General features: G+C 47.4%; 1 protein-coding gene across 1 annotated transcript; it reads left to right on the top strand.

Annotated features, from left to right (window-relative positions):
* LOC107116698 lies at nucleotides 1-24363 on the top strand. Its single transcript, XM_015418670.1, has 15 exons — nucleotides 1-36; nucleotides 2607-2689; nucleotides 3975-4091; nucleotides 6704-6788; nucleotides 7930-8003; nucleotides 11974-12033; nucleotides 13690-13797; nucleotides 14339-14395; nucleotides 15676-15806; nucleotides 17869-17923; nucleotides 18800-18892; nucleotides 19643-19777; nucleotides 20527-20628; nucleotides 21061-21225; nucleotides 24045-24363. The coding sequence occupies exons 1-15, from the start codon at nucleotides 18-20 to the stop codon at nucleotides 24159-24161; spliced, it is 1401 nt and encodes a 466-aa protein (XP_015274156.1). The 5' UTR covers nucleotides 1-17; the 3' UTR covers nucleotides 24162-24363.
* The last annotated feature ends 3443 nt before the right edge of the window (nucleotides 24364-27806 follow it).

Here is a 27806-nt window from a genome sequence, read left to right as displayed (position 1 = left end):
TCAACACTGTTGTCCCAATGGGAGGTGCTGCGTCAGGTGAGTCTCTCTGCGTTCGATAAGCGTCTGTTTGAGAATCCCCGTTTGTAGGTGTAGGGAGAGAGGGGGGGGGGGGGGGCCTTTTTATATAGGGAGGCTGAGAATAAAAAGTAGAGGTCCCCCCCCAACTTTTTATTTCCTGCGTTTCTTGTTGTTCTCTCGATGTATTTTAGCAGGGAAGCTGTATGCTAGGTTGCTGGAGGTAAAACAACACAATCGTGGGTTCGATTCCAGCAGCACCTTAAAGACCAGCGTGATTTCCAAGGTATAAGCTTTCGAGAGTCGGCAGTTTTCTTTGTCAGATGCAAGGATCAAGCGTTGACTCTTGAAAGCGTATGTCCTGGAAATCTTAGGGGGTAGCTGTGTTGGTCCGAAGCCAGAAAAAAAATAACAAAAACTGTGTACCAAATATTATAACAAAATAGAAATCGATATGCTAAATAAAGAATGGAGAAACAAACCATATGTCTAATGGTAATTCCTATGACAGCAAGGACAGCATAAACCTACATTCACAATTGTGTAAATAACAAAGGAATGGTGCAAAAAGTCCAATAAGTGTACAAATTGTTGCTCCAGAAGGGTGGTTCCAAATGAGAAGATCTTGAAGATTCTCTAAGGAGCATGCTCGCTAACGGCTCTCTCGTTTCGCGCTGAAGCTTTTTCAGAGAAGAACCAAAATTCCAATCTGTTCTGTATCAAAATTCAAGAGGGAACATTCCATACATTTTCTATATCACTCTGTCTCCATGCAGAAGCATCGCATTGGTCTGAAGCAGCAGAAGAAAGTTTTATTCTAGGTATCCTTTGTTGGTCTTAAAGGTGCCACTGGACTCAAACGTTGTCCTGGAAATCTTGTTGCTCTTTAAACTAGAGCTGAATCTTGCTCTTCTACTGCTGACCAACACGTCTGTCCACCTGAAACAGAATACTGGGTATGTTTACTCAGAAACGAGTATCTTTGAGCCTCCCCTCCAAGCAAAAAGCAGCCTGGGGATGTCATTTCGTTGGGTTTGGAGTAGGGTTGCCAGTTCTGAGTTGGGAAATCCCTGGAGATTTTGGGGGTGGAGCCTGAGGAGGGCAAAGTTTGGGGAGGGGAGGGACTTCAATGGGATGTAATGCCAAAGTAGCCATTTTCTCCAGGTGAACTGATCTCTGTCACCTGGAGATCGGTGGTAATAGTGGGAGTGCTCCAGCCAGCACCTTGAGGTTGGCAACTCTAGTTTGGGAATAAGAGTTTCAAGGCATGGTTCTTCATGCACTCCCTTAGGTTTGTATTGCTGGGAGGAACAGAACTGTCCATAAGGATCCTATTTCAGTTTTAGCCCCACCTTTCAGCACTGTGGAATTATTAATGACAACACAGGGGATGTGTGTGTGTGTGTATGTGTGCGCGCACATATGTGTGAGATCAGGGTCTTTAAAAAGAGCAGAGATTGGATGTCCCACATCGTCGCAGAGCATACATGCTTGCACGCTTTAATGTTCTGCCATCAGTGGTGCTTTTAGGGAGGTACCGCCAGATACCATATGTAGACAGACTTTGCCCTTGCTCTCTAAAAGATATAGAATCCACTACACACACCACACTTCATTGCCCCCTTTATAGGGATATCCGATCTCGTTTTATTACTCCACTTCTAGAGGGTAAGAGCTGGCACTCTGATGACTCAATTGTTTTGTTTAATTCTAATTGCGAAATAATGGAGGCTGTTGCAAAATTTTTATATTATGCATTCAGAAGACGAGGCTTGGATAGCCAAGTATAAGTGACTGATGCATCTTAGTATTTTCCTGTATTTCCATGATGTTTTGTGCTTTCATGCCAATAAAGGGGTTTTTTGTGTGTGTATGCCAATGATAGTTAGAATATATGCAGAGTTTAGGAACAGGTGTAGTTACAGTCTCATTGTTTGACTTGGAACCGGCCTTTCTCTCGGCCTCTGTCCTTCCATCTTATGCCATGGTGACTGAGGGGAACCTCCACAGTCAAAGGCACTAAATCTCTGAATCCCAGAGCCAGGAGGCAACATCAGGGGAAGGCCTCAGTCTCTGTGCCCTGTTGTTGGCCCTCCAGAGGAACTGGTTGGCCCCTGTGTGAGGCAGGATGCTGGACTAGATGGACCATTGGTCTGATCCAGCAGGGCTCTTCTTATGGTCCTATATTCAATATGGGGATAATAAGACTGTCCTACCTTACAGCATTGTTGTAAATGTTAATGTGATGGTGTCTGTGACGTACTTTGAATGCCAACATTATTGTGCAGCTGCTAAGTCTTTATATACAAACATTGGAGATAGACAGGCAAGCTGTGAACTTTTCTATAAACAAGTTCCAGTGTGTACAAGATAAGCACAGAACTGCCGATAACTCAATCTAGTATAAATAAGCAGTGGCCCTGCCGATACCTTAAAAGGCTAACACATTTTTTATTCTGGTAGACATTTTCATGGAGTAGCCGTAAAAGTTTCTCTGTCTCTACTATCTCCACACCAGGTGTGTTTTTATTATACCCCCTGACTCAGCCTCCCCCCCAATTAAAAAATCCCCTTTAACACTTTTCTTGCAGGGAAAGCACACCAATCCTCTGCAAGCCACAGAGAGCCCGCCCTTCGAAGCCTCTCGGCTCCGGTGCCAAGAAACCTGGAACCGGTAAGAGAATCCAGGCCTCACACAAGTTCAAGCAGCAGGATAAGGAAACCAGAGCATGACACAGTTTTTCCTTTCTTTGCAGAATAACTGCTTTTTTTCATGTCAACACCATAGCTTACAGCTTTGAAATACCAACCCAGAAGTGAAAGTAGAAAGCTGTCAGGAGAATTTGGGCTAGACAGTGTATAGCAGGGAGTTTCATGTGTAGGGCTGTCTGTCTTTCGGGCAGAAGTTGTGGGTTTGAGGTCAGGGCAATGAGCTTCAGGTTGTCAGGAATGGAGTTCCTGCCGTTGAGGTGAAGGTTGCTGACCTGAAAATGGCAAGAGAGGTAGACAAGCTTGTAGATGAGATTTTTCACACCCTGGTGTTCCTCTGCTAGAATGGAGATGCACAAGGCAGTCTGGCTGAAGGGGTGGGGAATCCATGCCTTAGCTGTGGCAAGTGGTTCAGCGTAACTGTAAATGGATGCACATGGGGGGGGGGAATCTTAACTTTGCAGTTGGAAAGATGGGCTCTGAACTCATGGTGGCTGCCCCAGAATGAGATCTTGGAGCCGTGGTGAATAGCACAGTCATACAGTCAGTTTGGTGCAGCGGTAGTGAAAAGGGCACATTTTATGCTCGTGATTATGGGAAAGGGATTGAAAACAAAATGATCGATACTGGGATACCCTTGTGTAGATCGGCAGTGTAAGGCCTGACCTGGATAGCCCAGGCTAGCCTGATCTTGTTAAGCAGGCTCGCCCTTGGTTGGATGGGAAAAACCCCCCCCCCCCCCAAGGAAGTCCAAGGTCGCTATGCAGAGCCAGGCAACGGCAAACCGCCTCTGAATGTCACTTGCCTTGAAAACCCTACAAGATTGCCGTAAGTTGACTGCGACTTGACGGCATTTTCAACCAACCAACAAAGATCAGCAGTGTGGCTGGATTTTGGAATACTATGTATAGTTCTGGTTACCCTACAGAGGGAGCTGGTTAGGCAAATTCATGGATCTGTACCTGCTTGCAGGTACTTGTGCAAAACGGGATGCTGGCCTAGATGGACCATTGGTCTGATCAAGCAGGACTGCTCTTATAATGCCTTCCTGATTGTTTTACCTGCCACTTCCTGCTCCTTTCCCAATTTTGAAAGGGAGAAACCAGCACAAGGGAATTCAGTTTCGGATGCTCGTCCAGCCAACAGAATAGTGTGGCGTACAGTGCAAAATGGGGCCATGCCCTGCTGAGAGGAGAACCAGAGGAGTGGCTGTTTCCATGCAGGTTCTAAAAGCATTCTTTCATTTCCAGACCAAGGCGGAAGACCCTGGAAGAATGCCTCGCCAAATCACTGTTTTGATTATCGGAGCCGGGAGCCGGGGAAAGAACTATTCCAATTATGCATTGTATTTTCCTGAACGCATGAAGGTAAGCTTCCTCTGTACATGCAGGTACACATGATGGATTTGTGTATGCAGGGCCGGCTCCAGCTAATTTTGCACCCTAGGCAAGGGTCCCTTCGCGCCCCCCCCCTTGCAGCCACCAATTTTCAAAAATAAATGCATTTTAGGAAGAATGAAAAATACAAATAATCAGGAAACTCCCAGAGTACGGGGCCGGGTGCAGTTTGGTGCCCCTAAGGGCCGTCCCGCTCTAGGCAATCGCCTAGTTCGCCTAGTGAGTGAGCCGGCCCTGTGTGTATGCACTAGACCTCTTCATGCTCAACAGGCTTATCCTTTAAAACGAGGCTTGACTCAAACCAAAGCAGGTGCTTGTATGATGTGGCAAAGGCAAACAAGCTACGTTCTTGAGAAACTGGAAGCTGTTGAATGCCAGGCTGGTGCTGTGGTAATGAACTACTTGTCAGGTGCCCGATCACCATCTTCAGATATTTGCCAGGAATATTAGTTTTCAATTCCATGGTGAACTGTGTTTGCACATTGAAAGTCAGTGCAGGAACAAGTGCAAGACGTCTACGACTTTTACTTCTTAAATTCTTCTAAGGAACTCAACTAGTTTTTCTGCTAGTGAAAGATCATTGTCGAGTGCTTATCAGTCATTGTAATGTTTTGACGTTCGTTGGCCAGAACACTAGAAAGGCAGGAAAAAGTATCCAATGATTAAGTAACTGAATAGAATGCCTGTACATTTCCCCTTATATCTCTGTAAAAAAAGGTCTAGAAGTTTAATAATTTTTAAAAAATGAAACCTGGGAATTGAAGACCAGGGCCTGGAAGGAGGAAACCAAGCTGCTAGAGCATTTTCCTCCCCCCACTTCTTGAGGCTACAGACTTCCTCATTCAGTTGAGCTCAGAGTCCATTTTAAACTTCTGGCTGGCTGAATAAAGAAGGTTCAGTTAAGGTACACCACTGTGACCTTTGGAACTACAATGCGCAGTCTTAAGACTTGGCTGCTTTATTAACCTAATCCTCATAGTGTGGTTAGAGTGTGGTGTTTGGATCTGGCTGACCCGGGTTTGAATCCCTCTGTGCTATGGCCGCTTGCTGGGTGACCTTGGACCAGTCCCTCTCAGCCTAGCCTACCTCACAGGGTAGTTGTCAGGAGGATAAAGTGCAGGGGGAAGATCATGTTGTTAGCTGCTCAGGATCCCCCATTGGGGGAAAAAGCAGGGTATAAATATTTTAATAAATAATATGAATGCTTAGAGAGAAACAAGGTCTATTTTCTCTCCTGTTCTGACAATGCCTTTCTCCTTAAATTCAGAGAAGGGCTTTTGGCTCCCTGGCAGAGCACATGCCAAAAACCTCAGTTTCAATCCCTGACATCTCAAGTCACGGAGACTAAGGAAGATCTTTCGCTGCCTGCGACCCTATTTTGGCTCCCTGGCAGAGCACATGCCAAAGAGCCCAGTTTTGGTCCCTGGCATCTCAGGTTGCAGAGACTAAGGAAGATCTTCCGCTGCCTGCGACCCTGGAGAGCTGTTTCCAGTCTGGCAAGATGGTGCTCAGCTAGATGGATCAGTGATCTGACTCGGGGTCTTAAAACATTTTCCCTTTCCTTCCTCTCAGTTTTACAGCCTTTTTCATTCTCCCCGTTTTAATCCACTGGAGCACAGAAGGCCCAGCCTTCCTGCTTTTCTGTTCAGGGGCTGTGACCTTTGGTCAGACTTTGTGGTGCCTCAGCACAAAAAGCTATTTATTGTCCTGGGCTCCTTGAAAAATGGGAATGATTAAAAAAATAATTACTTAAAAAAACCCATAGCTGTTCGTTGTTGGAAATCACCCATTTTTTACTCATTCCATTGGGTTGCCATGTTAGAAAAACCAAAAAGGAAATGTTTTATTTTATTCTATGTCTAGCAATTTCACTTTGGAAGTGAGTCAATATGTTTTTTAGTATAATATAGGGATTGTTTATTCATTTTATTATATGTATTTGATTTCACATGTTTTAAAATGTTTTTTACAGCAATTCTTTTCCAGTTCATTTTGTATCCATGCTGTATAATTGTATTGTATTGTGTATTATGGTATAAGCCAATTTGTTCTTCTTTGTGTTTGGCCTCTGAAGAAGGCCTAAATGGGCCAGAATGCCACGTCAAGTCAAGTCCATCGGCCCTTGCGAGTATATATGATTTTGGAATTTTTATATGAGGTGTAATTGGGCCCCTATATTTTTTTAACTCTTTACAAATAAATACATGTATTTTTATATATTATATATACTAAGCTTTAATTGTTGGCCCTCTACTCAGTTTGACTTACCTTTTTAGGTTCTTGATCCTTGGCTTTAAACAGGGGCCAGACAAATTCATGGAGGAGGATAGATCTACGACCACTGTGAGGGCTAAGCAGAACCTCCATGTTCAAAGGCAGTGTACCACTGTGTGCCAGATGCTTGGGCGGAGAGCAATAGTAGCTTGTGGATAGGGGTGGAGGCCAGGTCACTGTGGCAAACAGGATGCTAACTAGATGGACCCTTGTTCCTATCCAGCAAGGGGTTTCTGATGTTCTCCTCTTTAGTTGCCATGACTATTGTGCAAAGTGCAGCCCTGCTTTATTCCTCTCCCCACCCCCAGGTGATTGGCGTTGCAGACCCTCGGGCTTGTGCAAGGAAAGAGCTGCAGGAGGCTCATCACGTTGATGAGGACAACGTATTTGATGGTAAGGTTTCTTACTGGGCGTGTGGAGCTGGCGTTTTGAGATGAAGGCTTTCGAGTAGAAGCCGCCGCTGCCACTGTACCACCACTGCACCGCTACCGCAAAGAGCGGGGATGCCATTGGGGTGCATGATGGCCCTGGGCCGAAGATCAGAAGGCAGCATCGTCCTGGAACCTGCTTCGTTGTACTGGGTCCATCTTCCAGAACCATCTTGAAACGATGAACTTTCAGAGCACCAGCACTTTATTGTAATTTTGTATTGTTTTATCCTGCTTTTAACTGTTTTATCATGGCTTTGTGCCCTTATTGTTAGCCGCCCTGAGCCCGTTGGAGAGGGTGGGATATAAAATTTAATAATAACGATAATGATGATGATGATGATGATGATGATGATGATGATGATAATACTCTGGCTTGGGGAGGGGCCGTGACTCAGTGGCAGAGCCTCTGCTTTGCATGCAGGAGGTCCCAGGTTTAATCCCCGGCAAGGACTGGGCAGTAGGTGATGTGAAAGACTTCTGGCTGAGACCCTGGAGAGCCACTGCCAGTCTGAGTAGACACTACTGACCTTGATGGTCCAAGGGTGTGATTCAGTATGACGCAGTTTCAGGTGTGTTCAAGAAGAACTGAATGTCAGGTCTGGTTCAGTATGCGGCAGTTTCATGTGCTTACATGCGTGTTCATCTTGGGAACCTAGATTTTTCCAGTTGTGCGAACATCTGTTAGTGACAAATACACACTTCCCAAACATGCAAATGCCCAGACAGATTATGGGTTTCTCCGAATTAAAACTAGCAAGGAATGCATGCCGTGTGATCGAAAACAGCGGGAGCAGCTTGTTCAACTGTTAAAGATGCAGTCTCTTATTGTTAATAGATTGTCACTAACATTAGGAAAGTCCTTGTTTATTCTTGTTAAGAGAGAACCTATCCCAAAACACTGTGATATTGATGTTTTATTGTCTACTGCTCTGTTTGAAATATGCATTACACCTAATAATATATCTGATTTTACTTGTGATGAATCTAGATTTTCTCCCACTTCTTTGAGAAACTAAAAACAATATTTAATTTCAAAAAGAAAACTGTGGGAGTTGTGTTCCTTGGCCTATTCCGGGGCTAATTTTCGATCTTGTTCCTTTCAGATTGGAAAGCCGCGGCTGAGAGAGAGAAGTTTGCAGATGCCGTTATCATAGCAACCCCTGACAGGCTTCATAAGGTACCTCCAATGCCACCCACTCATGGCTTGGATTGAATCAAAACGCATCGCCTAGATCTCTTCACCAGGTGTCTTCTAAGAACACAAGAGAAGCCAATGTTGGATCTGGCCAATGGCCCATCCAGTCTGTGTCACACAGTGGCCAAAAATACCAGGTGCCATCAGGCGGTCCAGCAGTGGGGCCAGGACACTAGAAGCCCTCACACTGTTGCCCTCCCCCAAGCACCAAGAATACAGAGCATCACTTGCCCTAGACTGAGAGTTCCTGTCTATACCTTGTGGCTAATAGCCACTGATGGACCTCTGCTCCATATGTATAAGAACAGAAGAGAAGGCAATTGTTGGATCAGGCCAATGGCCCATCCAGTCCAACACTCTGTGTCACACAGTGGCCAAAAATGCCAGGTGCCATCAGGAGGTCCACCAGTCGGGCCAGGACACTAGAAGCCCTCCCACTGTTGCCCCCCCACCCCCAAGCACCAAGAATACAGAGCATCACTTGCCCCAGACTGAGAGTTCCTATCTATACCTTATGGCTAGTAGCCACTGATGGACCTCTGCTCCATATGTTTATCTAATTCCCTCTTGAAGCCATCCATTTCTTCTTCCCCCCCTTTACTTTTCTGGATTTCGTAATTCTTCTAACAGTTCTTTGAAGGGCTTTGCTTGCAATTTTTTTTTTTTAAGGGATCGCTGTTAGATGCTGTCTGGACACCGCTGCTTTTGAAACGTCACTGCTCTTATTTCAGTGACTTTTCCCTCTGATCTCTAACATAATTTACTGCGGCTGGACACTGAGTCTCTGAGGGTAGCCACGTTGGTCTGCAGCAGAACAGCTAGACGGTTAAGATGCTGAGCTGCAGTCTGTAGTTCGGCAGTTCGAGACCCGAGTGCCACACGACGGAGTGAGCTCCTGTCTCTGGCCCCAGCTCCTGCCAACCTGGCAGTCCGAAAGCAAGAAATGGCAAGTAGATAAATAGGTACAGCTTCGGTGGGAAGGTAACAGCGTTCCGTGCGCCTCGGCGTCTAGTCATGCCGGCCACGTGACCATGGAGACGTCTTCGGACAGCGCTGGTTCTTCAGCTTGGAAACGGAGATCAGCACCGCCCCCTAGAGTCGGATTCGACTGGCTTTCGAGCAAGGGAAACCTTTACCTTTAGCACCTTGGAGAGCAACAAGAATTTCGTGATACAGCCTTTCGAGAGTCCAATCTCCCTTTGTCAGACATGAGGAGAAATGGAGATCTGTGAGTCCTTTTATTCTAGTCAGAAGGTGGGAGAGGCGTTGTAAAGAATGCTTGTAAAGGACCTGGATAGCCCAGGGTAGCCCAGTCTCATCAGATCTCCGAAGCTAAGCGGGGTCGGCCCTGGCGAGTATTTGGATGGGAGACCACCAAGGAAGTCCAGGGTTGTGACGTGGAGGCAGGCCACCTCTGAACGTCTCTTGCCTTGAAAACCCCACAAGGTCGCCATAAGTCAGCCGTAACTTGAGGGCAAATATATGTTTCCCATCAAGTTACAGCTGACGTAAGGTGACCCTGTGAGAGATCACTTCAGTGTGAAGTTGGGAGGACGATATATTTAAATGTTCTCCCATGTTAAAAAGATCAACTCATCAAACCCATTAGATAGATTAGTTGTTGTGGATTTTCCGGGCTGTGTGGCCGTGGTCTTGGCATTGTAGGACCTGAAGTTTCACCAGCGGCTGTGACTGGCATCCTCAGAGGCAGAACACAGAAAGATGGAGTACTCTCTGTGTCAAGGTGAGAAGCAAAATGGTAGGCAGGTAATTTATCCCTACTCAGGAAGGTGGGGTAGGGCTGAGTCATTATCTTGCAGGAGTCCCCCAGGCTGTGAAACGTGCTAATGGAGGAGCTTTCCTGAGGAGGTTCTTTTGCATATGAATTTGTTGTTGTTCAGTCGCACAGTCGACTCCGACTCTTCAGGACCCCATGGACCAGATCACGCCAGGCCTTCCGGTCTTCCGCCGTCCTCTGAAGTTTGCTCAACTTCATGTTCGTTGCATCTATGACACTGTCTAACAATCTCATCCTTTGCCGTCCCCATCTTCTTTGACCTTCAGTCTTTCCCAGCATCAGGGTCTTCTCCAAAGAGTGCTCCCTTTTCATTTGGTGGCCAAAGTATATGAGCTTCAGCTTCAGTATCTGGCCTTCCAGGGAGCAGTCAGGGTTTTGCAGTCCAAGCGGCTCCCAAGAGTCTTCTACAGCACCATAGTTCAAAATAATCTATTCTTCGGTGCTCAGCCTTCCTTATGGTCCAACTCTCGCAGCCATACATATGGGTAGGCTGGTGAAATTCTAATCTTACCTGTAGTGCTATTGGAAGATGCAGAGCCTTTTGTGTTTTAGATAGACTTCTCAGGGTCGCCCTAAGTCAGCTGTGACTTGATGGCACTTTCTACTACCCAAGGATGCGAAGGTGCTAGGCACACCGTCAAGCCCCCAAGCTTTTGCTCTCTGCTCTAATCCTGCTGATTAGGGCATCCTTTACAAGTTTTCTTCACAACGTCCCTATTGCCGTCTGACTAGAATAAAAGGACTCTGGGGTCTCTGTTTCTACTTGTGTCTGATGAAGGGAACTTCGGTTCTCAAACGTTTATCTATATATCTAATAGCCAAGTTGCCCCCTCCATGTGGATATCTAAATCCGCACATTGGGGGTGCCTGGGGGGCAGGGAGGTTTCCCCGCACATTTGGAGTAGTCTCCAGGTGTGCAGAAAAATCTAAAATGTTGAAAAAAGTATATGGGGGATATTTAAATCCCCCCCAAAAGTAAAGGAGCGTTCCCTGCGCATGCACAGGGAACGCTCTGGGAACTCTGCAGTGGGCTGGTGGTTGGAAGCCGCTCAGGCCTCGCTGCGGCGGGGAGGAGATCGGCGGAGGAGACTGCCGGAGCCAGGGGGAACGGGAAGAAGGAGATCGGCGAGGCCTGGTGGCTGCAAGCCACTCAGGCCTCACCGCCAGAGGTGCCCCGGTGGGAGCCACAAGGGCCTCGCCGTTGGTGCCGGGGGAAGGGGGGGAGGTTTGGCAGGCTTGGTGGGAGCTGCACGGGCCTTGCCGTTGGTGCCGGGGGGGGGGGGCTTACCTGCAGCTGCTTCCTCCTTTTCCTCCACGTGGAGCTGCCCACCGCGAGTATCACGGGTCCCCCTTCTTGCATACCCTAAAACCCTTGCTGCTATCTAAGGTCCTCCTGGGACTCGAAACTAACTGGAGTCCAATCTGACGTTTATTTCATTTTAGATTTAGTGTCTTTCGCTGTATTGCGCATTACTGTTGTTAACAACGGCCTCTGAAGTTCCTTGGTGAACGTGGCATACAAATAGGTTAAGGGCACAAGGTGTTGTGTCTATGAATCCATTCCGCTAATGCCTGGCCCCTCTTCCAGCTTGGGGGGAGGGCTTTGCAGTGGTTTATGGTTCCACTGTTGGCAGAACTGATTCACACCACCCAGCCCATTATAAAGAAGGAAGAAATAGAGAAGGCAGGTCTCTCGAACCTGGGCACCGAGAATCCTTTCCTTTCATCCAGCCCATTATAAAGAAGGAAGAAATAGAACCTGGGCACCGAGTGTCCTTTCCTTTCACGAAGAGACAGGCTTCTAGCAGCCCTAATAGGCCAGGCTAACTTGATCTCTTCAGAGCTTGCAAGCTAAGCCGGTTCAGCCCTCCTTAGTACTTGGATGGGAGACCACCAAGGAAGACCGGGGTTGCTATGCAGAGGGAGGCCATGGCAGACCTCCTCTGCTCATCTCTGGCCTTGAAAGCCCCGTGAGGTGGAACTTCATGGGGTCTCCACGAGTTGACTGCGACTTGATGGCAGTGGTTTGATTGGAGAGGTGGAACTTCATGGGGTCTCCATGAGTTGACTGCAACTTGATGGCAGTGATTTGATTCGGAGAGACGGTCTTCAGCCATCCAGTCATTTGTGGCCATCTGTTTCCCCTCTCAACAGGCACCAGCAGTGGCTTTTGCCCAGAAAGGATATCACATTTTGCTGGAGAAGCCCATGGCAGTAAGTACTGGAAGAGTCTTCATTTCCAGAAAGGGAAACGGTGAGCCAGGTTTTGTAAACAACTTGATCGCCTATGGTGAATATGAATGTGCAGTCCAGGTGACCGAGCAGGGAAAGTTTTGTAAGCGGAACTGAGACAATAGCCAGAATGGTGGGAGTCCGTGTGGTGTGGTGGTTAACCTGTTGGTCTGTGTCAGAGAGGATCCGGGTTAAATTCCCTACGAAGCTCACTCAAGTGACCTTGGCCAGTGAAGGTTTCTCAGCCCAGCTTACTTGATAGGCTTGTTGTGGGATAAAATACAGGAGGGGAGAACCGTGTGTAGGACATCCTGAGCTCCTTGAAGGGAAGGTGGAATGAAAACAAATGTATGTTGGAGGGTGTTGATATGTTACCAATGATGAATTGTGGGGAGGTAGGCTGCTGAAAACATTGTTGGGGAGGGGAGCGTGTTGTAGAAATGTTGGCGATGGGAAATGGAGTGGTGTGGAAGCGATTTGGGCGTCTGACTTTCTTTTTCATTTTAATGACCAGAGCACATATGTCCACAATTCACAGTAACAAGCAGAGCAGAAGGTCTAAGGCAAAGCCGTAACGTCCAACCTACACGAAAACACATAGCGCACATAGCTCTGCCATAAAGAATGTGGCCTGCAATGCAACCCTACCTAGTGGTCCAATCATTTTCCAAGCGTCTGATGATGAACGTGGTCCTGGAATACAGATAAAAAGATCTGCACAGTGGGAGCCATTCAGGAGTTCAGGATCTGTTTCTGAAAATCTGGGGGGAAACCTCAGGATTACAGAAAAATAAAAAAAAAATTAGAAATTGGGGGGGGTTAACCTCCCCCGCCCAAAAAGCCCCCTGTAAATGTAGTGTCTGCGCAGACATCACAACTCTCACAAAAAAGAAATACTAGTATCTCGTGATGCTATATCACAAGATCTTGGCTGTCATGGGGGGGCGGGTTGCTAGACAATGTAGTACAACGTTGCAGGCTGGCAGTGGTGGCAGGGGGGGCAGATCTTATTGCTTAAAGCATGCAGGAATCACTTTTAGCAAGCACACCCCATCAACTGGCCAGCAGGAGGACGTGGCTGGCCCCATTGGAAGGCAGGGAGAATAAAATAAAAGGGATCAGTATGTGTAGGTGGAGCGAGAAGGATGGGATTTCTCCTCCACTCCAAAGTAGGATCATAGAATCACAGAGTTGGAAGGGGCCATACTGGCTTAGCCTAGAGCATCCCTGACAAGTGTTTCTCTGGCCGCCGCTTGAAGACTGCCAGGGTGGGGGAGCTCACCACCTCCCTAGGCAGTCCATTCCACTGTTGCACAACTCTGGCTGTAAAATATGTTTTTCCTAATATCCAGCTGGTACCTGCAGGTCCCCTTCTTGTCCCCATCTATCCCCAGAACAATTAGTTTTTCTGCCATTTTTCTTGGCATAACTTGTGATTTTGTTCCTGATCAGTTTCCTGCCTGGTTATCACTTCTGCATGAAGTCGGGAGAAACACATATTTAAATGTTCTCCCATGTCAAACCAACCAACCAACCAATAAATTGGGCCCATTGGAGGGGCCTTTCCTGGAGGCATCTGTCTGGCCACTCTCTGTTCAAAACGGCTGACCCAATCATTTGTTTGTATTGAATGATCAGGTGACCCCAGAGGACTGCAAAGAAATTGTCCTGGCCTGTAAAACCTACAACTGCATCCTTACGGTGTGCCATGTCCTGAGATACCATCCAGTGTCCCTGAAAATAAAGGTACTCTTGCTGAGCTTCCATTAATAATATCCTGTGCTTTTAAAGCAAAATTTTAGAACCCTGCATCTGGCTTATTCAGCTCCTGCATCTGAAAAACTGCTGGATTCTTCGATGTGTATACATTATATGGCATTTTTTTTTTTTTTTTGCAATAAAGGGGTGATACGTGCAGCTAGCAAGTCGGGACGAATGAGCATTGGGGCTGCAGAACTCATTGTTTCTCTCTTTTGCGTCTATGGCAGACAGTGTGGCATGTAACTCCTTAAATGAACAAAAAGGACGGTGTAGTGGTTAAGAGTGTCAGGCAGATTTGAGAGACCTGGTTCACTCCGTAATGGAAGTTTGCTGGGTGACCTAGGACTGGTCACACACTCTTAAGCCTAAACTACATCACAGGGTTGTGTTGAGGATAAAACAGAGGAAATGAAAACAATGGAAGCTACTTTGGGTCCCCATTTGGGAGGAAGATGGGGGGGAGGGAACAGATGTAAATAAATAAAATAAACGTAACTATCTTTGTTCTCTCGGCCCTTTTTTTCAGGAACTGCTGGATGCTGGGTTAATCGGAGACATCTGCCACATCCAGCACCTGGAGCCTGTAAGAAACAGGAGGGAAACTCTCCCTACCTTTATATAGGGGTTGGGAAAAGCACCGTTTGCCTTTTAAGGCTGTGGGAATTTTCAAAGGGCTGGTGGCTGGTATGACATGGTGGATAGGGATGTGGACAGAATGGAGCGGGTGCAGAGAGCGACGAGGGTGATTGGGGGCCTGGAGACCAAGCCCTATGAGGAAACGTGGAGGGACTTAGGAATGTTTAGTCTGGAGAAGAGGAGTTTGGGGGGGGGTATGTGCTTGCTCTCTTGAAGTATTTGAAGGACTGTCAGAGGAGGGCAGGGAGCTGTTCCTGTTAGCAGCAGAGGAGAGGACTCACAATAATGGGTTTAAATTGAGGGTGGGAAGGTACCGGGCCGGCTAGATATTAGGGATATTAGAGAGCCAGTTCGGTATAGTGGTTAGGAGCGTGGACTCTAATCTGGGAGAGCCGGGTTTGATTCCCCACTCTTCCACATGCAGCTGCTGGTGTGACCTTGGGTCAGTTACACATTCTTTCATAGCTGTTCTCTCTCGAGCAGTTCTCGAAAGAGCTCTCTCAGCCCCACCTACCTCACAGGGTGTCTGTTGTGGGGAGGGGAAGGGAAAGGAGATTGTAAACTGCTCTGAGACTCCTTCGGGTAGTGAAGGGCAGGGTATAAGTCCAATCTCTTCTTTTTTACAGTCAAGAGTTGTGCAACGGTGGAATCAGGGAGGTGGTGAGCTCCCCCTCGCTGGCAGTCTTTAAGCAGCAACTGGACAAACGCTTGTCAGGGATGCTCTAGGCCAGTGATGGCGAACCTTTTAGAGACCGCGTGCCCAAACTGCGACCCAAAACCCACTTATTTATCGCAAAGTGCCAACACGGCAATTTAACCTGAAGACTGAGGTTTTACTTTAGAAAAACAACTCATACATTAATTTAAGATCATCCAAACAAAGTAAGGAAAGCAGTCCCAAATGCTTTCATTTACTTAAAATTATTTGGCAGAGAATTTGACACTTTAATGACGGTCTGGGCCTGGCTGGGGTGATGGCATGTGTGCCCAGAGAACCCCGTGCCATAGGTTCGCCACCACTGCTCTAGGCTGATCCTGCACTGAGCAGGGGGGTGGACTAGATGCCCTGTCTGGCCGCTGCCGACTCTGTGTTTCTATGACTGAGTTAGGTCTGCAGTTATGGGATGTCAGGCAGAAGGTTTACCCTTCGAGAAGTCAACTTTGGGCTTCCCGCTTTCCATTTCACTTGTGTCCCTTGTGATCGGGTCACCGTCCTTTTGTGTTCAGGTTGGCTTCTGGCATTTCGCACACTCCTTCGTGCGAGGAAACTGGAGGAATGAAGCCGAGAGTTCCTTTTCCTTGCTGGCCAAATCCTGCCACGACATTGATCTCATTAATTTTTGGATGGGCGGCAAAAGGTAACGTTGGCCATCTTTTATTTTAAGAATATATCTTTGGGATGCTCTTTTCACAATAAGATCAAAGCAGCTTATGAAAGATATATATATATATATATATATAAAAAACACAGACTCATGGTAAAATCTCCATCTCCAACATCTGGAGCTTGTAAGAAATTATAGTAAAATGCCCTATTCCCTTTAATAGGAAAGTTCATAGTGGGGTATCTATAGGAAAGTGGTAACAATGGAGGAGCCACGGTCACAGAAAAGGTTTGTGAACACAAGAGAATTATTTAGGCACAGAGAAAAAAAAGCAAGGGGGCATTTGAAGGAAGCAGGAGAGGAGCCGTCATGCAGACACACACTTCCAGGCATAAGGGATGGTACGGGACAAAGAGCACAGTTGTTTGAGGGAGTCAGAGAGCCTTGTGCAAGTGGGAGTTATGGAACTGGAGGAGGAAACAGCACACACGAAGGGGGCCGTGGCTCAGTGGCAGAGCATCTGCTTTTAGCGTACAGGCGGTCCCAAGTTCAATCCCCAGCAGCATCTCCAGTGAAAAGGACCAGGCAGTTTGTGATGGGAAAGACCTCCGCCCGAGACCCCGGAGAGCCGCTGCCAGTCTGAGCAGACAATACCGGCCTTGGTGGAGCCATTGTCTGACTTGGTATAAGGCAGCCTCGTACGTACGTTCAGTAATAAGAAAATAGCAGAATCATATGCAAAATAAGTGAGACCCCCTTGAATTTTCCTCGGCACGGAAAGGTGGGAGATGAATGCTGTTCATCCTTATGATGTACCAGGTAGAGACATTCTGCCATGGGTACTAATTCATTTGGAATGGCCTCTAATGTTCTGCCGTGATCTGCTCCGTTGGGGGAGTGGCTGAGGCTCAGGGGAAGAGCATCTACTTTGTATGTAGAAGGTCCCAGATTGGCAGCACAATCCTAAAACCTCTTTCCTGGGAGTAAACCACATGGAATAAACCTGAGTAGGATTCTGAGTAGAACTGCTTAGGATTGCTGTCCCAGTCCCTGAGGTCTCCAGCTGAAAGGACGAGGCGGTAGGTGATGCAAAAGATCTCAGCCTGAGACCCTGGGGACTGACAGTGATGGTAAAAAGGTAAAGGTAAAGGTTTCCCTTGCTCGACAGCCAGTCGAATCCGACTCTAGGGTTGCGGTGCTCATCTCCGTTTCCAAGCCGAAGAGCCAGCGCTGTCTGAAGACGTTTCCGTGGTCATGTGGCCGGCATGACTAAACACCAAGGCGCACGGAACGCTGTTAACCTTCCCACCGAAGTGGTACCTATTTATCTCCTTGCAATTTCTTGCTTTCGAACTGCTAGGTTGGCAGGAGCTGGAACTAGAGACGGGAGCTCACTCCGTCATGCGGCAACCCGGGTCTCGAACTGCTGAACTACTGACCTTCCACAGCCTGCAGTTCAGCGTCTTAACCACTTGAGCCACCGCAGCTCCAACAGTGATGGACCAAGGGTCTAATTCAGTAATACTACTACTACTACTAATCATATCTGAGTATAGTATCGCCAGTAATACTACTACTACTACTAATCATATCCGAGTATAGTATTGCCAGGAGAAGTTCTAGCTCTTCTATCAGCCGGAAGTTCTAGTTCTTTTATCAGCCGGAAGTTCTAGCTCTTTTATCAGCCGGAAGTTCTAGCTCTTTTATCAGCCGGAAGTTCTAGCTCTTTTATCAGCCGGAAGTTCTAGCTCTTTTATCAGCCGGAAGTTCTAGCTCTTTTATCAGCCAGAAGTTCTAGCTCTTTTATCATTATGCACCACTAGGTGCTGAGCTAGACGTTTTAAAGGCAAGAGACATTTCAGAGGTGGTTTGCCATTGCCTGGCTCTACGTCACGCCCCAAGTACTCCTTGGATGTCACCCATCCAAATACTAGCCAGGGCCGACCCCACTTAGCTTCCAAGATCTGATGAGATCGGGCTAGCCTGGGCTATCCATCAGGGTTCTGATTCAGTATAAGGCAGCTTCATGTGTTCCTGCTTCGCGTGTGTGCCCTTTGCTACCATTTTAACACCAAATTGCCTCTCTCCTTTTCAGATGCTTGAAAATTTCCTCTTTTGGCAGCCTCTCCCATTTCACAAAAGACCACAAGGTATGCCGGAGTTCCCTGCTTGCCTATGAATAACTCGGAGGCCAAGCTGTGGGCATTCTCTGGCTCTGGGGAGAGGAAGGGAAGGCGATTGTAAGCTGCTCTGAGACTCCTTTGGTTAGTGAAGAGCGGGGTCTAAAAACCAACTCTTCTTCCTCTCCTTCCCTACAAACATGGTATGCGGTAGCCTGGCAGATTTCATCTGGTCAGGTTCCTGACCCCAGTGGTTGTGAAAACGGGCTTGAAGGCATTGGGTGAAATCTCTGGATCCAACGTTGGGGGAGACTTAACAGCATGGCAATTTTTGGGCAGGAACGCACAGGAACGGAGTTCCGGCTGGCTCCCAAGTTGGCCACGCCCAGCAGGAACTCATTAGCATAATAGGCCACACCCAACAGCAGACACTCAGTAGGATTGGCTACATTAGGGGTGTGTGGCCTAACATGCAAAGGAGTTCCTGCTACAAAAAAGCCCTGGGTGTTGACAACAAACAAGGTAAACAGAATAAGAAGGGAAAGGTGGGTGTGGCTGGATGACCACACTTCTGGTAACATGGGGGTGCGGCCTAATGTGCTAATGAGCTGTGCGGTCAGGGGTGTGGACTAATATGCTAATGAGTTCCTGCTGCTGGGTGTGGCCTATTATGCTAATGAGTTCCTGCTGGGCTTTTTCTACAAAAAGAGCCCTGCTTAACAGTGTAACGCCTAACCAGGGTTATTCTTCAATTAAATGGGGTTCTGTGTCGTCTCCCCTTCTAAGTACACAGAGGGGTGTGTGTGTGTGTGTATGTGTGGGGGGGAAAGAGCTGGAGAATTATTCAGACTGGATGCCAAGCAGCACAGTGTTCTCAGCAGTGACTTCTCCTCTATTTCGTCGTAGCCCCAAGGAGCCGCCAGTCGCTGTTTGGACTGTCCTGTTGAGCAAAACTGTCCGTATTCTGCTCAGAAGGTTTATCTGAAGGTGGCCGAACAGGTGACTATGAAGAAGAGCCTTATCCTAAAATAAATATTAAAAACAAGAAGAGCCATATCCGTTGGGGGGGGGGGTTTGGCAGCAGCAGGTTAAGTGAGCTGCCCCCCCAGGATGTTCCAACCAATATTCCTTCTAAGCTGTGGAGTCTTGTGAGCAAAAATTCTACTTTGTGAGCGACTGGCATTAAAGTTGTGAGCAAGTGATTTGCTACTGCATAAATTAGTTTGCTCTGGAGCCACCCTTTTCCTGAGCTAAAAGAAAAATGTGTGAGCCGGAGGCTAAAAAACTGTGAGCTAGCTCACACTAACTCAGCTTAGAGGGAACCCTGGTTCCAACCCCCCCCCCTCTTTAAATGAAAGCCAAGAAGAGAAGTTTCTAGCCCTCGGTGAGCTCTGCCCATGGTGAACCAGCCCGGCTTCCCCAATGTGATGGCAGAATTAGGCCACGCCTCACCCGGTTCCACTAGGGGGCATCTCACCCCCTTACTGAGAGAGGTCTAATCTGTGAGCAGTATCCTAATCAATGACTTCCCGCCCACGCTCCTGCCCTTCCAGCTCCTCAGCCAATGAGTGCAAAGGAACTGATTGATTGACAAGCGCTTGGCATCTTTCACAAGACGTGGCGAACAGTTAAGTGAAATATCATCACTGACTTGCCTATATTTGAGTGCTTGCTGCTTCTCATTAATTCCCAATGAATTTCTGGGGCTCATAGCTCTGGGAAATAAAGCCAGGTTTTATTTCCCTGCAGGGTAGCTTTCATTGGCCTGTGTCGGTAGTGTGCAGCGACGGGAAATACGATATCGAAGCGCTGACCGACGCTTTGCGCCACGGCCCCTACGGAAGGTGTGTGTACGAGTGTGACAATGATGTGGTTAGCAACCAGGTACGTGGCCTTGTTTTGCACTTTGCCCCCCCCCCCCATTCTGAGCTAAGGAGAGAGCTGGAACAACCACCTCTTCTATTCTGCATCAGCAGTTGGCATCCAGTAGAGGTCACTATCTAATTTACATTCTTATCCCACCCTTCCTCCAAGTAACACAGGGTCCTTCCTTTCTAATATGGTTCTTCCTTCCTCTGATCCTTATGACCCTGTGAGCTAGGTCAGGCTGAGAGTGTGTGACGGGTCCAAGTCTCCCAGGTTGAACTCAAGGCCCGGCAGTGGGTTTCACCTGGTCTTGCACATTACAGTATCTGACACAATGCTCCCTCTAAGCCGTGGAGTCTTGTGAGCAAAAATCCTACTTTGTGAGCTCCTGGCATTAAAGTTGTGAGCGAGCGATTTGGCCACGGCATAAGTTAGTTTGCTCTGGAGCCCGTCCTTCTGGAGCTAAGGCAAAAATGTGTGAGCCGGAGGCTAAAAAACTGTGAGCTAGCTCACACTAAACTCAGCTTAGAGGGAACGCCGCTTGGAACAGCCACAAGTTTACACGTATTCCACAAAATGACTTTTATTTTTTGTTCCACATGCATGCGCTTCTAGCATAGTTTAAATTTGGGGCACTGCATTTTCAGAGGTCAGCATGCTCCCCTTCCTTCCTAAAAGCCTAGTTTTCAGACAGGAGACAGGATAAACCTACCTGTGCCCACCTGTGGACCTCTGCCGCCGACTGCTTATTCAGCTCTTTCTTTCAGGTTGTAAATATGGAGTTTGAAGGAGGAACGACGGCCGCTTTTACAATGATCGCCTTTACCGAGAGGCTGGGCGTGCGGAAAACCACCATCTATGGCACGAAGGTGAACGAAGCGCCCCTTTTCTGAGCTTAAAGAGGGTTCCGCTGTGCAATCATTCATTATATTAAGCACCCATTGATTGAAAGGGGCAGGAACTCCTTTGCATATGAGGCGACACACCCCCTAATGTAGCCAATCCTCCAAGAGCTTACAGTAGCCCCCGTAAGAAGAGCTCTGTCAGCTCTTGGGAGGATTGGCTACGTTAGGGGTGTGTCCTCATATGCAAAGGAGCTCCTGCTACAAAAAGAGCCCTGAAGGGGTACCTGATAAATAGATGCTTGGTAGGGATTAATCCAAGTACGTATAAAATCTGCAGATGGCCGGTGCTTTGTTGGGGAAGGCACCAGTCTGGACTCTACCGGCTTGCTTTCCAGCAGTGTGAACAGGGAGTCCACTGGTATTAAATAACTGGGTTTCTTCTCCCTCAACCTTCAGGGACAACTCTCCTGCAGAGGTAGTGGGCCAGTGAAAGTTTTTGACTTTCTCCAGAGGAAGAAACTCACCTTTCAGCCGGAAAGGACCCACTCCATCGTAGGGTGTTTAAACGCTCACGGTGGGGCCGATTACTTCCTGATGAAGAGCTTTGTTTCGGCTGTCGCTGTAAGTTCTCTTTTCTTCGTTCTCTAGTTGTTTGGGTGTGTGTGTGAAAATCCCAACACTCTGTAAGACTTTCAACACGCTTTGGCAATGGACGGACAAAGGAAATACTGCTTTACATGCAGAGTGATTAAAATGGGGGATTTGCTGCCAGAGGATGTAGTGACGGCCACAGGAATTAAACAGCTTTAAAAGGTGATTAGACAGGTTCGTGGAGGGTGTTTATCAATGGCTACAAGGCATGGTGACTGAGGGGAGGGAACCTCCATGTTCAGAGGCACTAGTCCTCTGAATCCCAGAGCCAGGAGGCCACATCAGGGGAAGGCCTCGGCCTCTATGCCATTGCTGGTCATCCAGAGGAACTGATTGGCCTCTGTGTGACGCAGGATGCTGAACCAGATGGACTACTGGTCCGATCCAGCAGGGCTCTTCTTGTGTTCTTAGTAACACACAGGGCTTTTTGTAGAAAAAGCCTAGCAGGAACTTATTAGCATAATAGGCCACACCCAACAGCAGAAACTCATTAGCATATTAGGCCACACCCCTGACATCACAGCTCATTAGCCCATTAGGCTACCAAAAGTTACCAAAAGTGTGGTCATCCAGCCACACCCACCTTTCCCTTCTTATTCTGTTTACCTTGTTTGTTGTCAAAACCCAGGGCTTTTTTTGTAGCAGGAACTCCTTTGCATGTTAGGCCACACACCCCTAATGTAGCCAATCCTAATGAGTTCCTGCTGTTAGGTGTGGCCTATTATGCTAATGAGTTCCTGCTGGGCGTGGCCAACTCAGGAGCCAGCCGGAACTCCGTTCCTGTGCGTTCCTGCCCAAAAATAGCCCTGGTAACACACCTTATTCCATTTTAACAGCTGGTTTCATGTGCATTCACTTTGGACAATGCCATAATTTTAAGGAAGCAGCACTGTTCTTGGTCCAGGTAAATTTTGGGGGGGTAAGTTGCATTCAGTCAGATGAGCTCCCTCCCTGCTGTAAAAAGTGGCACAGCCCAGACAATGGATCGATGTGGGCCATGATCCTAAACACACTTTGTTATAAGTCCTACTAGATTCAGTAAGACTTGCTTCTCAGTAAACATGCTTAGGAGTACGTTGCTGATGACTTAACTCAGCTACAACTCTTGCAGAGCTGTTGGGAGGATCTTGCAGAGCTGTTGGGAGGATTAAAGCCTGTGAAATACTTCAAGCCCTCATTTGTAAATGCCAGACAAGAACAAAATAAGAGCCCTGCTTGATTGGATCAGTGGTCCATCTAGTGCAGCATCCTGTCTCACACAGTGGCCAACCAGTTCCTCTGGAGGTCCAACAACAGGGCATAGAGGCCAAGGTCTTCCTAAGAACATCAGAGGAGCCCTGCTGGATCAGACCAGTGGTCCATCTAGTGCAGCATCCTGTCTCACACAGTGGCCAACCAGTTCCTCTGGAGGTCCAACAACAGGACATAGAGGCCGAGGTCTTCCTAAGAACACCAAAGGAGCCCTGCTGGATCAGACCAGGGGTCCATCTAGTGCAGCCTCCTGTCTCACACAGTGGTCAACCAGTTCCTTTGGAGGTCCAACAACAGAATGGAGAGGCCGAGGCCTTCCCCTGATGTTGCCTTCTAGCTCCCAGAGGTTTGCTGCCTCTGTATGCAGGGGTTCTGTTTAGTCACCATGGCTAGTAGCCACGGATAGACCTCTCCTGCATGAATCTAACCCCCTTTTAAAGCCATCTCTGTGTGTGTGGCCATCACTAATTCCACTGACACCAAATCCCACAATTGCACCTTGAGTAAAGAAGCATTTCCTTTTGTCTGTCTCGTACCACCAGCCCCTCAGCTTTCATTCAGTGGCCCGAAGGAAAAGCTCCCTCTATCCACTTTCTCCACCCTGTGCGTAATTTTATACACCAGATATTTTGAATTCATGTCCTGGCTTGCTAGAAGCAAGTGGAGGGGTTTTTCCTTCTTTGATAAGCTTTTGGAGTTGCGGTTCAGTGGCAGAGCACGTGCTTAGCATGGAGGACTTGGGTTTGATCTCCACTTAAAGATTCTCCGGGACCAAGTGTTGAGAAAGGTCCTTCTTTTGCTTAGCAGATTAGGTAACACAAAATTTCCGGGACCAGAGGACTGACTTGGAATAGGTCAGTTTCCTACGTTCAGCTCAAGATTTGCATGTACTTGTTTCTTCCCTGCACCGTTTTGCCCTCACAACAATCCTGCAAGGTAGACTAGGCAGAGAGAGTCTGGCTCAGTGTTGCCTATTGAGCTTCACAGCTGAGCTGGGATTTGATTTCTGGTCTGCAGTCCTCCTATGGCAGGGGTGTCAAACTCATTTGTTATGAGGGCCGGATCTGACATAAATGAGACCTTGTTGGGCCGGGCCATGTGTGTCATAAAATGTAATGCCAGCTAGCGGAGATATAAACTTTATAAAGGACACAAACACAGAGGTTGTCTTTTTACCTAAAATAAAAACATGCTTAAAACATTAGCACTCTTGCAATATTTTGTTTATTTAACAGTGTCTGATAACTGACACCTCTTGCTCTGAATTATTGCATCAAAATGTCTGTGCCGTTGCAATCTTGAGTATGCTGTTCAGGTGTGTATCTGTAAGCTGCAAACCTATGATGACGCAGCAGCAGCAGAACTGGAAAAAGCAGAAGAGAGCCACTTCCACTGCGGGCCTGATAGAAGTCCTGATCCGGCCCCTGGGCTGCATGTTTGACACCCCTGTCTTGTGGCATTCTAACACACACACACAGGCCGTACTGGTGTGATTCAGCTGTTTTTCTTAGACTCTGCCTTTTTTTTTTTTTTAACAGGACAATAATCCGTCCCTCATTTGCACTGGAGCAGAAGAAACCTTAAACTCACATCTCCTGGTGTTCGAGGCGGAGAGGTCCAGGAAAGAGAACCGGGTGGTTTTTTTAGAAACATGAAGAGGTCTGGCATCTCTTGATGGGCCACAGAATTGCTTGACAAATCACCTGTGCTTTATGCTGCTGCCTTGGAAGCGCCGCTTCTACCTAGGGAGAGATCTGCTCCCATTCTTAACTGACTAAAAAAAAAATTAAGGAAGCTTGCATTTTAGAATAAAACAAAGGACATGTTCATTGCGTCTGTAATGCACATGTGCGTTGCTGGAGGAACTGGAAAGAGAGACTCCCCCCTAGTGCGCCCTAAAGCGCCCCGGATCCGAGCTCCTCTCTTCCTGAGGGGCTCGTTCGGGTCTCCGCTTGCGCGGATTCCCTCCTCCACCGCGGGCGGGCGAGACGACCTCGGGAGCGACCCGAGGATGCGTCCACCATTCGCGGGAGCCAGACCGGAAGCCCTGTGCTGTTGCAATCTTGAGTATGCTGTTTAGGTGTGTATCTGTAAGCTGCAAACCTACGATGACGCAGCAGCAGCAGCAGAACTGGAAGAAGCAGAAGAGAGCCACTTCCACTGCGGGCCTGATAGAAGCCCTGATCCAGCCCCTGGGCTGCATGTTTGACACCCCTGTCTTGTGGCATTCTAACACACACACACAGGCCGTACTGGTGTGATTCAGCTGTTTTTCTTAGACTCTGCCTTTTTTTTTTTTTTAACAGGACAATAATCCGTCCCTCATTTGCACTGGAGCAGAAGAAACCTTAAACTCACATCTCCTGGTGTTCGAGGCGGAGAGGTCCAGGAAAGAGAACCGGGTGGTTTTTTTAGAAACATGAAGAGGTCTGGCATCTCTTGATGGGCCACAGAATTGCTTGACAAATCACCTGTGCTTTATGCTGCTGCCTTGGAAGCGCCGCTTCTACCTAGGGAGAGATCTGCTCCCATTCTTAACTGACTAAAAAAAAAATTAAGGAAGCTTGCATTTTAGAATAAAACAAAGGACATGTTCATTGCGTCTGTAATGCACATGTGCGTTGCTGGAGGAACTGGTCATCTTGAATGAACTGGAGGGTGGATGAATGGGGAAACTGCGTACTAAAGATCAGTTCACAACACAGCCACATCAGTTTTCTCCTATGGTATGCTTGTTATAGTTCATTGCAGCCATGGATTTAGGAACAGGATGTTGCCTGTGTAGGAGTCAGGGAAAAGACCTTGAACTGAACTCTGGTAGAAACTGCTAATGCAGTTTTGCTTACAAGACCAGAGGGGCTGCTCTTCTCTCAGTTAGGGGGCTCTGTTTTCAACCATGGGGATCAGCAACTTCTTTAGTGTTCAACTACCAGCTGAGATTTTGGGAAAGCTGAATTTTGGAGCTTCTCTCCACTGCAGGGAAGCATCTACATAGATAAGCAGACCCAGTGAAGTTAGCTATGAGAATCATTATTGCATAAACCTGTCTGAACTGCTCAAGGTATTATTAAATTCATTTCTATGAAAGGGGAGGGGGGATACCCTTAAATTATATCTGTCCAAAACGGTACCGCAACTCAAGTATGGGACTATGTTGGGCCCACCTACTTCAAGCTTTGCCCTGTTAGAGAAAACTGCATTTAAATAAAGATTTAGAGCCTTATTCCAATTTCCTAATAGTGCCGCTAATGCAAATCTGCACCTGGAAACTGGACTGATTAGAGGGTAGGGTAACCCTCACCTCTATTAATAGCTGGCTTAGGAGAAGTCATAGTCCCTCTGATATTACTTTATTCTCAGGGACAGTTTTTGTTCAACTTGGCCTAAGGTGGTTTATCGGAAGTTATATCTGCTTGGTTTTTCTTTTGAGTCCCTTCAGATAATGGCCCTAGGCCAGCCAAGGGCCGTAGTCAAGCAAAGGATACTTGATATCGAAAGGCAGAGCGATATCGTCAGGGTCCCAATCTTGACCCCCCCTCAGAAAACGAGAAACGTGGCTACTCCAGCAACTCGTGATATCGTCAGGGTCCCAATCTTGACCCCCTCAGAAGGCGAGAAACGTGGCTATTCCAGCAACTTATCACTTCTAGAAATTCCATCTTATTGTAGGGCTTTTTCTACGGTCAGATGCAATATTTTTCCATCTGCAGTAGTGGAAGGTTGGGATTCAGAGGGGCCAATGACAGAGCAGGTTTGCCATTGTGGCACGGGTAAAGTGTTGACGATCGAGCATATTTTGCTACACTGCGGTTGTTCCCAAGAAATCTGAGCAAAGTTTATTCAACCCTTATTAGGGAGAGTCCTTGGGTATCCGGACCCAGAGATGGAAGACGTTTCTGTCCGATTCTAACCCCCAGCTCACACTAACATGCGCCAGATTTTTGGCGCATGCTTATAGAATTCGTAAGGAACAAGTAAAGCAGATGAAAGTAGAAGTTAGATGTATTCTGTGTTTTATGTATTTTTATTATCACGGTATTTTAGATCTACGGTGGTTCTTGTGTAATATTTTTATATATGTTTTAAATTCCAACGACTGTGCTCTCAAAATTGTTTTAACTGGAATGTGCTGGTTATGTACTGAATTAAATAAACTGACTCACTGACCCCTTGCAGGGCTGATGTGCAGTTAAATGAGAAGGCTGTAAATCCAGAGGGAGATCAATCAGGCTGAAATTAAAATGATCGGGAAACCGTGTGGATGGAGACGGAACACAGCCAGGCAAGAAGTGGGAAGTGTCTTCAGTGGTCCATCAGTGGCTATTAGCCACAAGGTATAGATAGGGGCTCTGGGGCAAGTGATGCTCTGTCATCTTGGTGCTTGGGGGGGGGGGTCAACAGTGGGAGGGCTTCTAATGTCCTGGCCCCACTGGTGGACCTCCTGATGGCACCTGGTATTTCTGGCCACTGTGTGACACAGAGTGTTGGACTGGATGGGCCTTTGGCCTGATCCAACATTGGCGTCTCTTATGTCTCAGCAGGGGTGACAATAGAGTGCCACCCCCCGGGTCTGCTCCAGCGCTCAAAGGATTGGGGACAGAGAAATGTAAAGAGGCCTTTACCGGAAATCCAGGAGCTTCACCTATTGTACCTTTGAAGACAGGTAGGGAGCTAAGTCTTGCCCTCTCACTAGACTTCTAAAAATAATAGCTAACGGAGGCACCGCAAAACAACAACAACAACAGAAGAGGAGGAGGAGGAGCTTACAATTCCCTCCCCCTCTCCACAACAGACACCCTGTGAGGTAGGTGGGGCTGAGAGAGCTCTTTCGAGAACTGCTGTTGAGAGAACAGCTCTGAGAGAACTTGAGACTGACCCAAGGTTAACACCAGCAGCTGCATGTGGAGAAGTGGGGAATCAAACCCGGTTCTCCCAGATTAGAGCCCGCGCTCCTAACCACTACACCAAACTGCCCCCCCCACCAGTAATTCAAGCACTGATCTGTCCTGTCCCTACATTAATGAGCAGAAGACAGAGGAAATGGTGTGTCAACCCCTATACAGAGACACTGAAAGCAGGCACCACCTCACTGGTCTGGAAGCCTAGGGGGTAAATCCAACATGCAGCCGAACATTGTAGCCATCTCCTTTCTTAGAAGTCTGGCACAACCTCAGCTCCAGATGTTGTCTTGGAAGAACCAACATACAACAGATACCGTGCACAGATGAATTATAACCTATCATAAATAATTTTATATATTTCAAAAAATTATTACAATAATTTCTTCATACATATTAATC

Source organism: Gekko japonicus, unplaced genomic scaffold (assembly GCF_001447785.1).
Source record: "Gekko japonicus isolate JY-2015 unplaced genomic scaffold, Gekko_japonicus_V1.1 scaffold558, whole genome shotgun sequence".
Taxonomy (NCBI): Eukaryota; Metazoa; Chordata; class Lepidosauria; order Squamata; family Gekkonidae; genus Gekko; species Gekko japonicus.
The sequence above is the reverse complement of the archived record's forward strand: the minus strand, read 5'-3'. Positions and strand labels throughout refer to the sequence as shown.

Bases quoted from the DNA above. Each gene is read 5' to 3' on its own strand.
- LOC107116698 (XM_015418670.1), top strand. The intron at 14,396-15,675 runs GTAAGAAACAGG...TTTTGTGTTCAG, and splicing joins ACATCCAGCACCTGGAGCCT to GTTGGCTTCTGGCATTTCGC. The intron at 19,778-20,526 runs GTACGTGGCCTT...TCTTTCTTTCAG, and splicing joins ATGATGTGGTTAGCAACCAG to GTTGTAAATATGGAGTTTGA.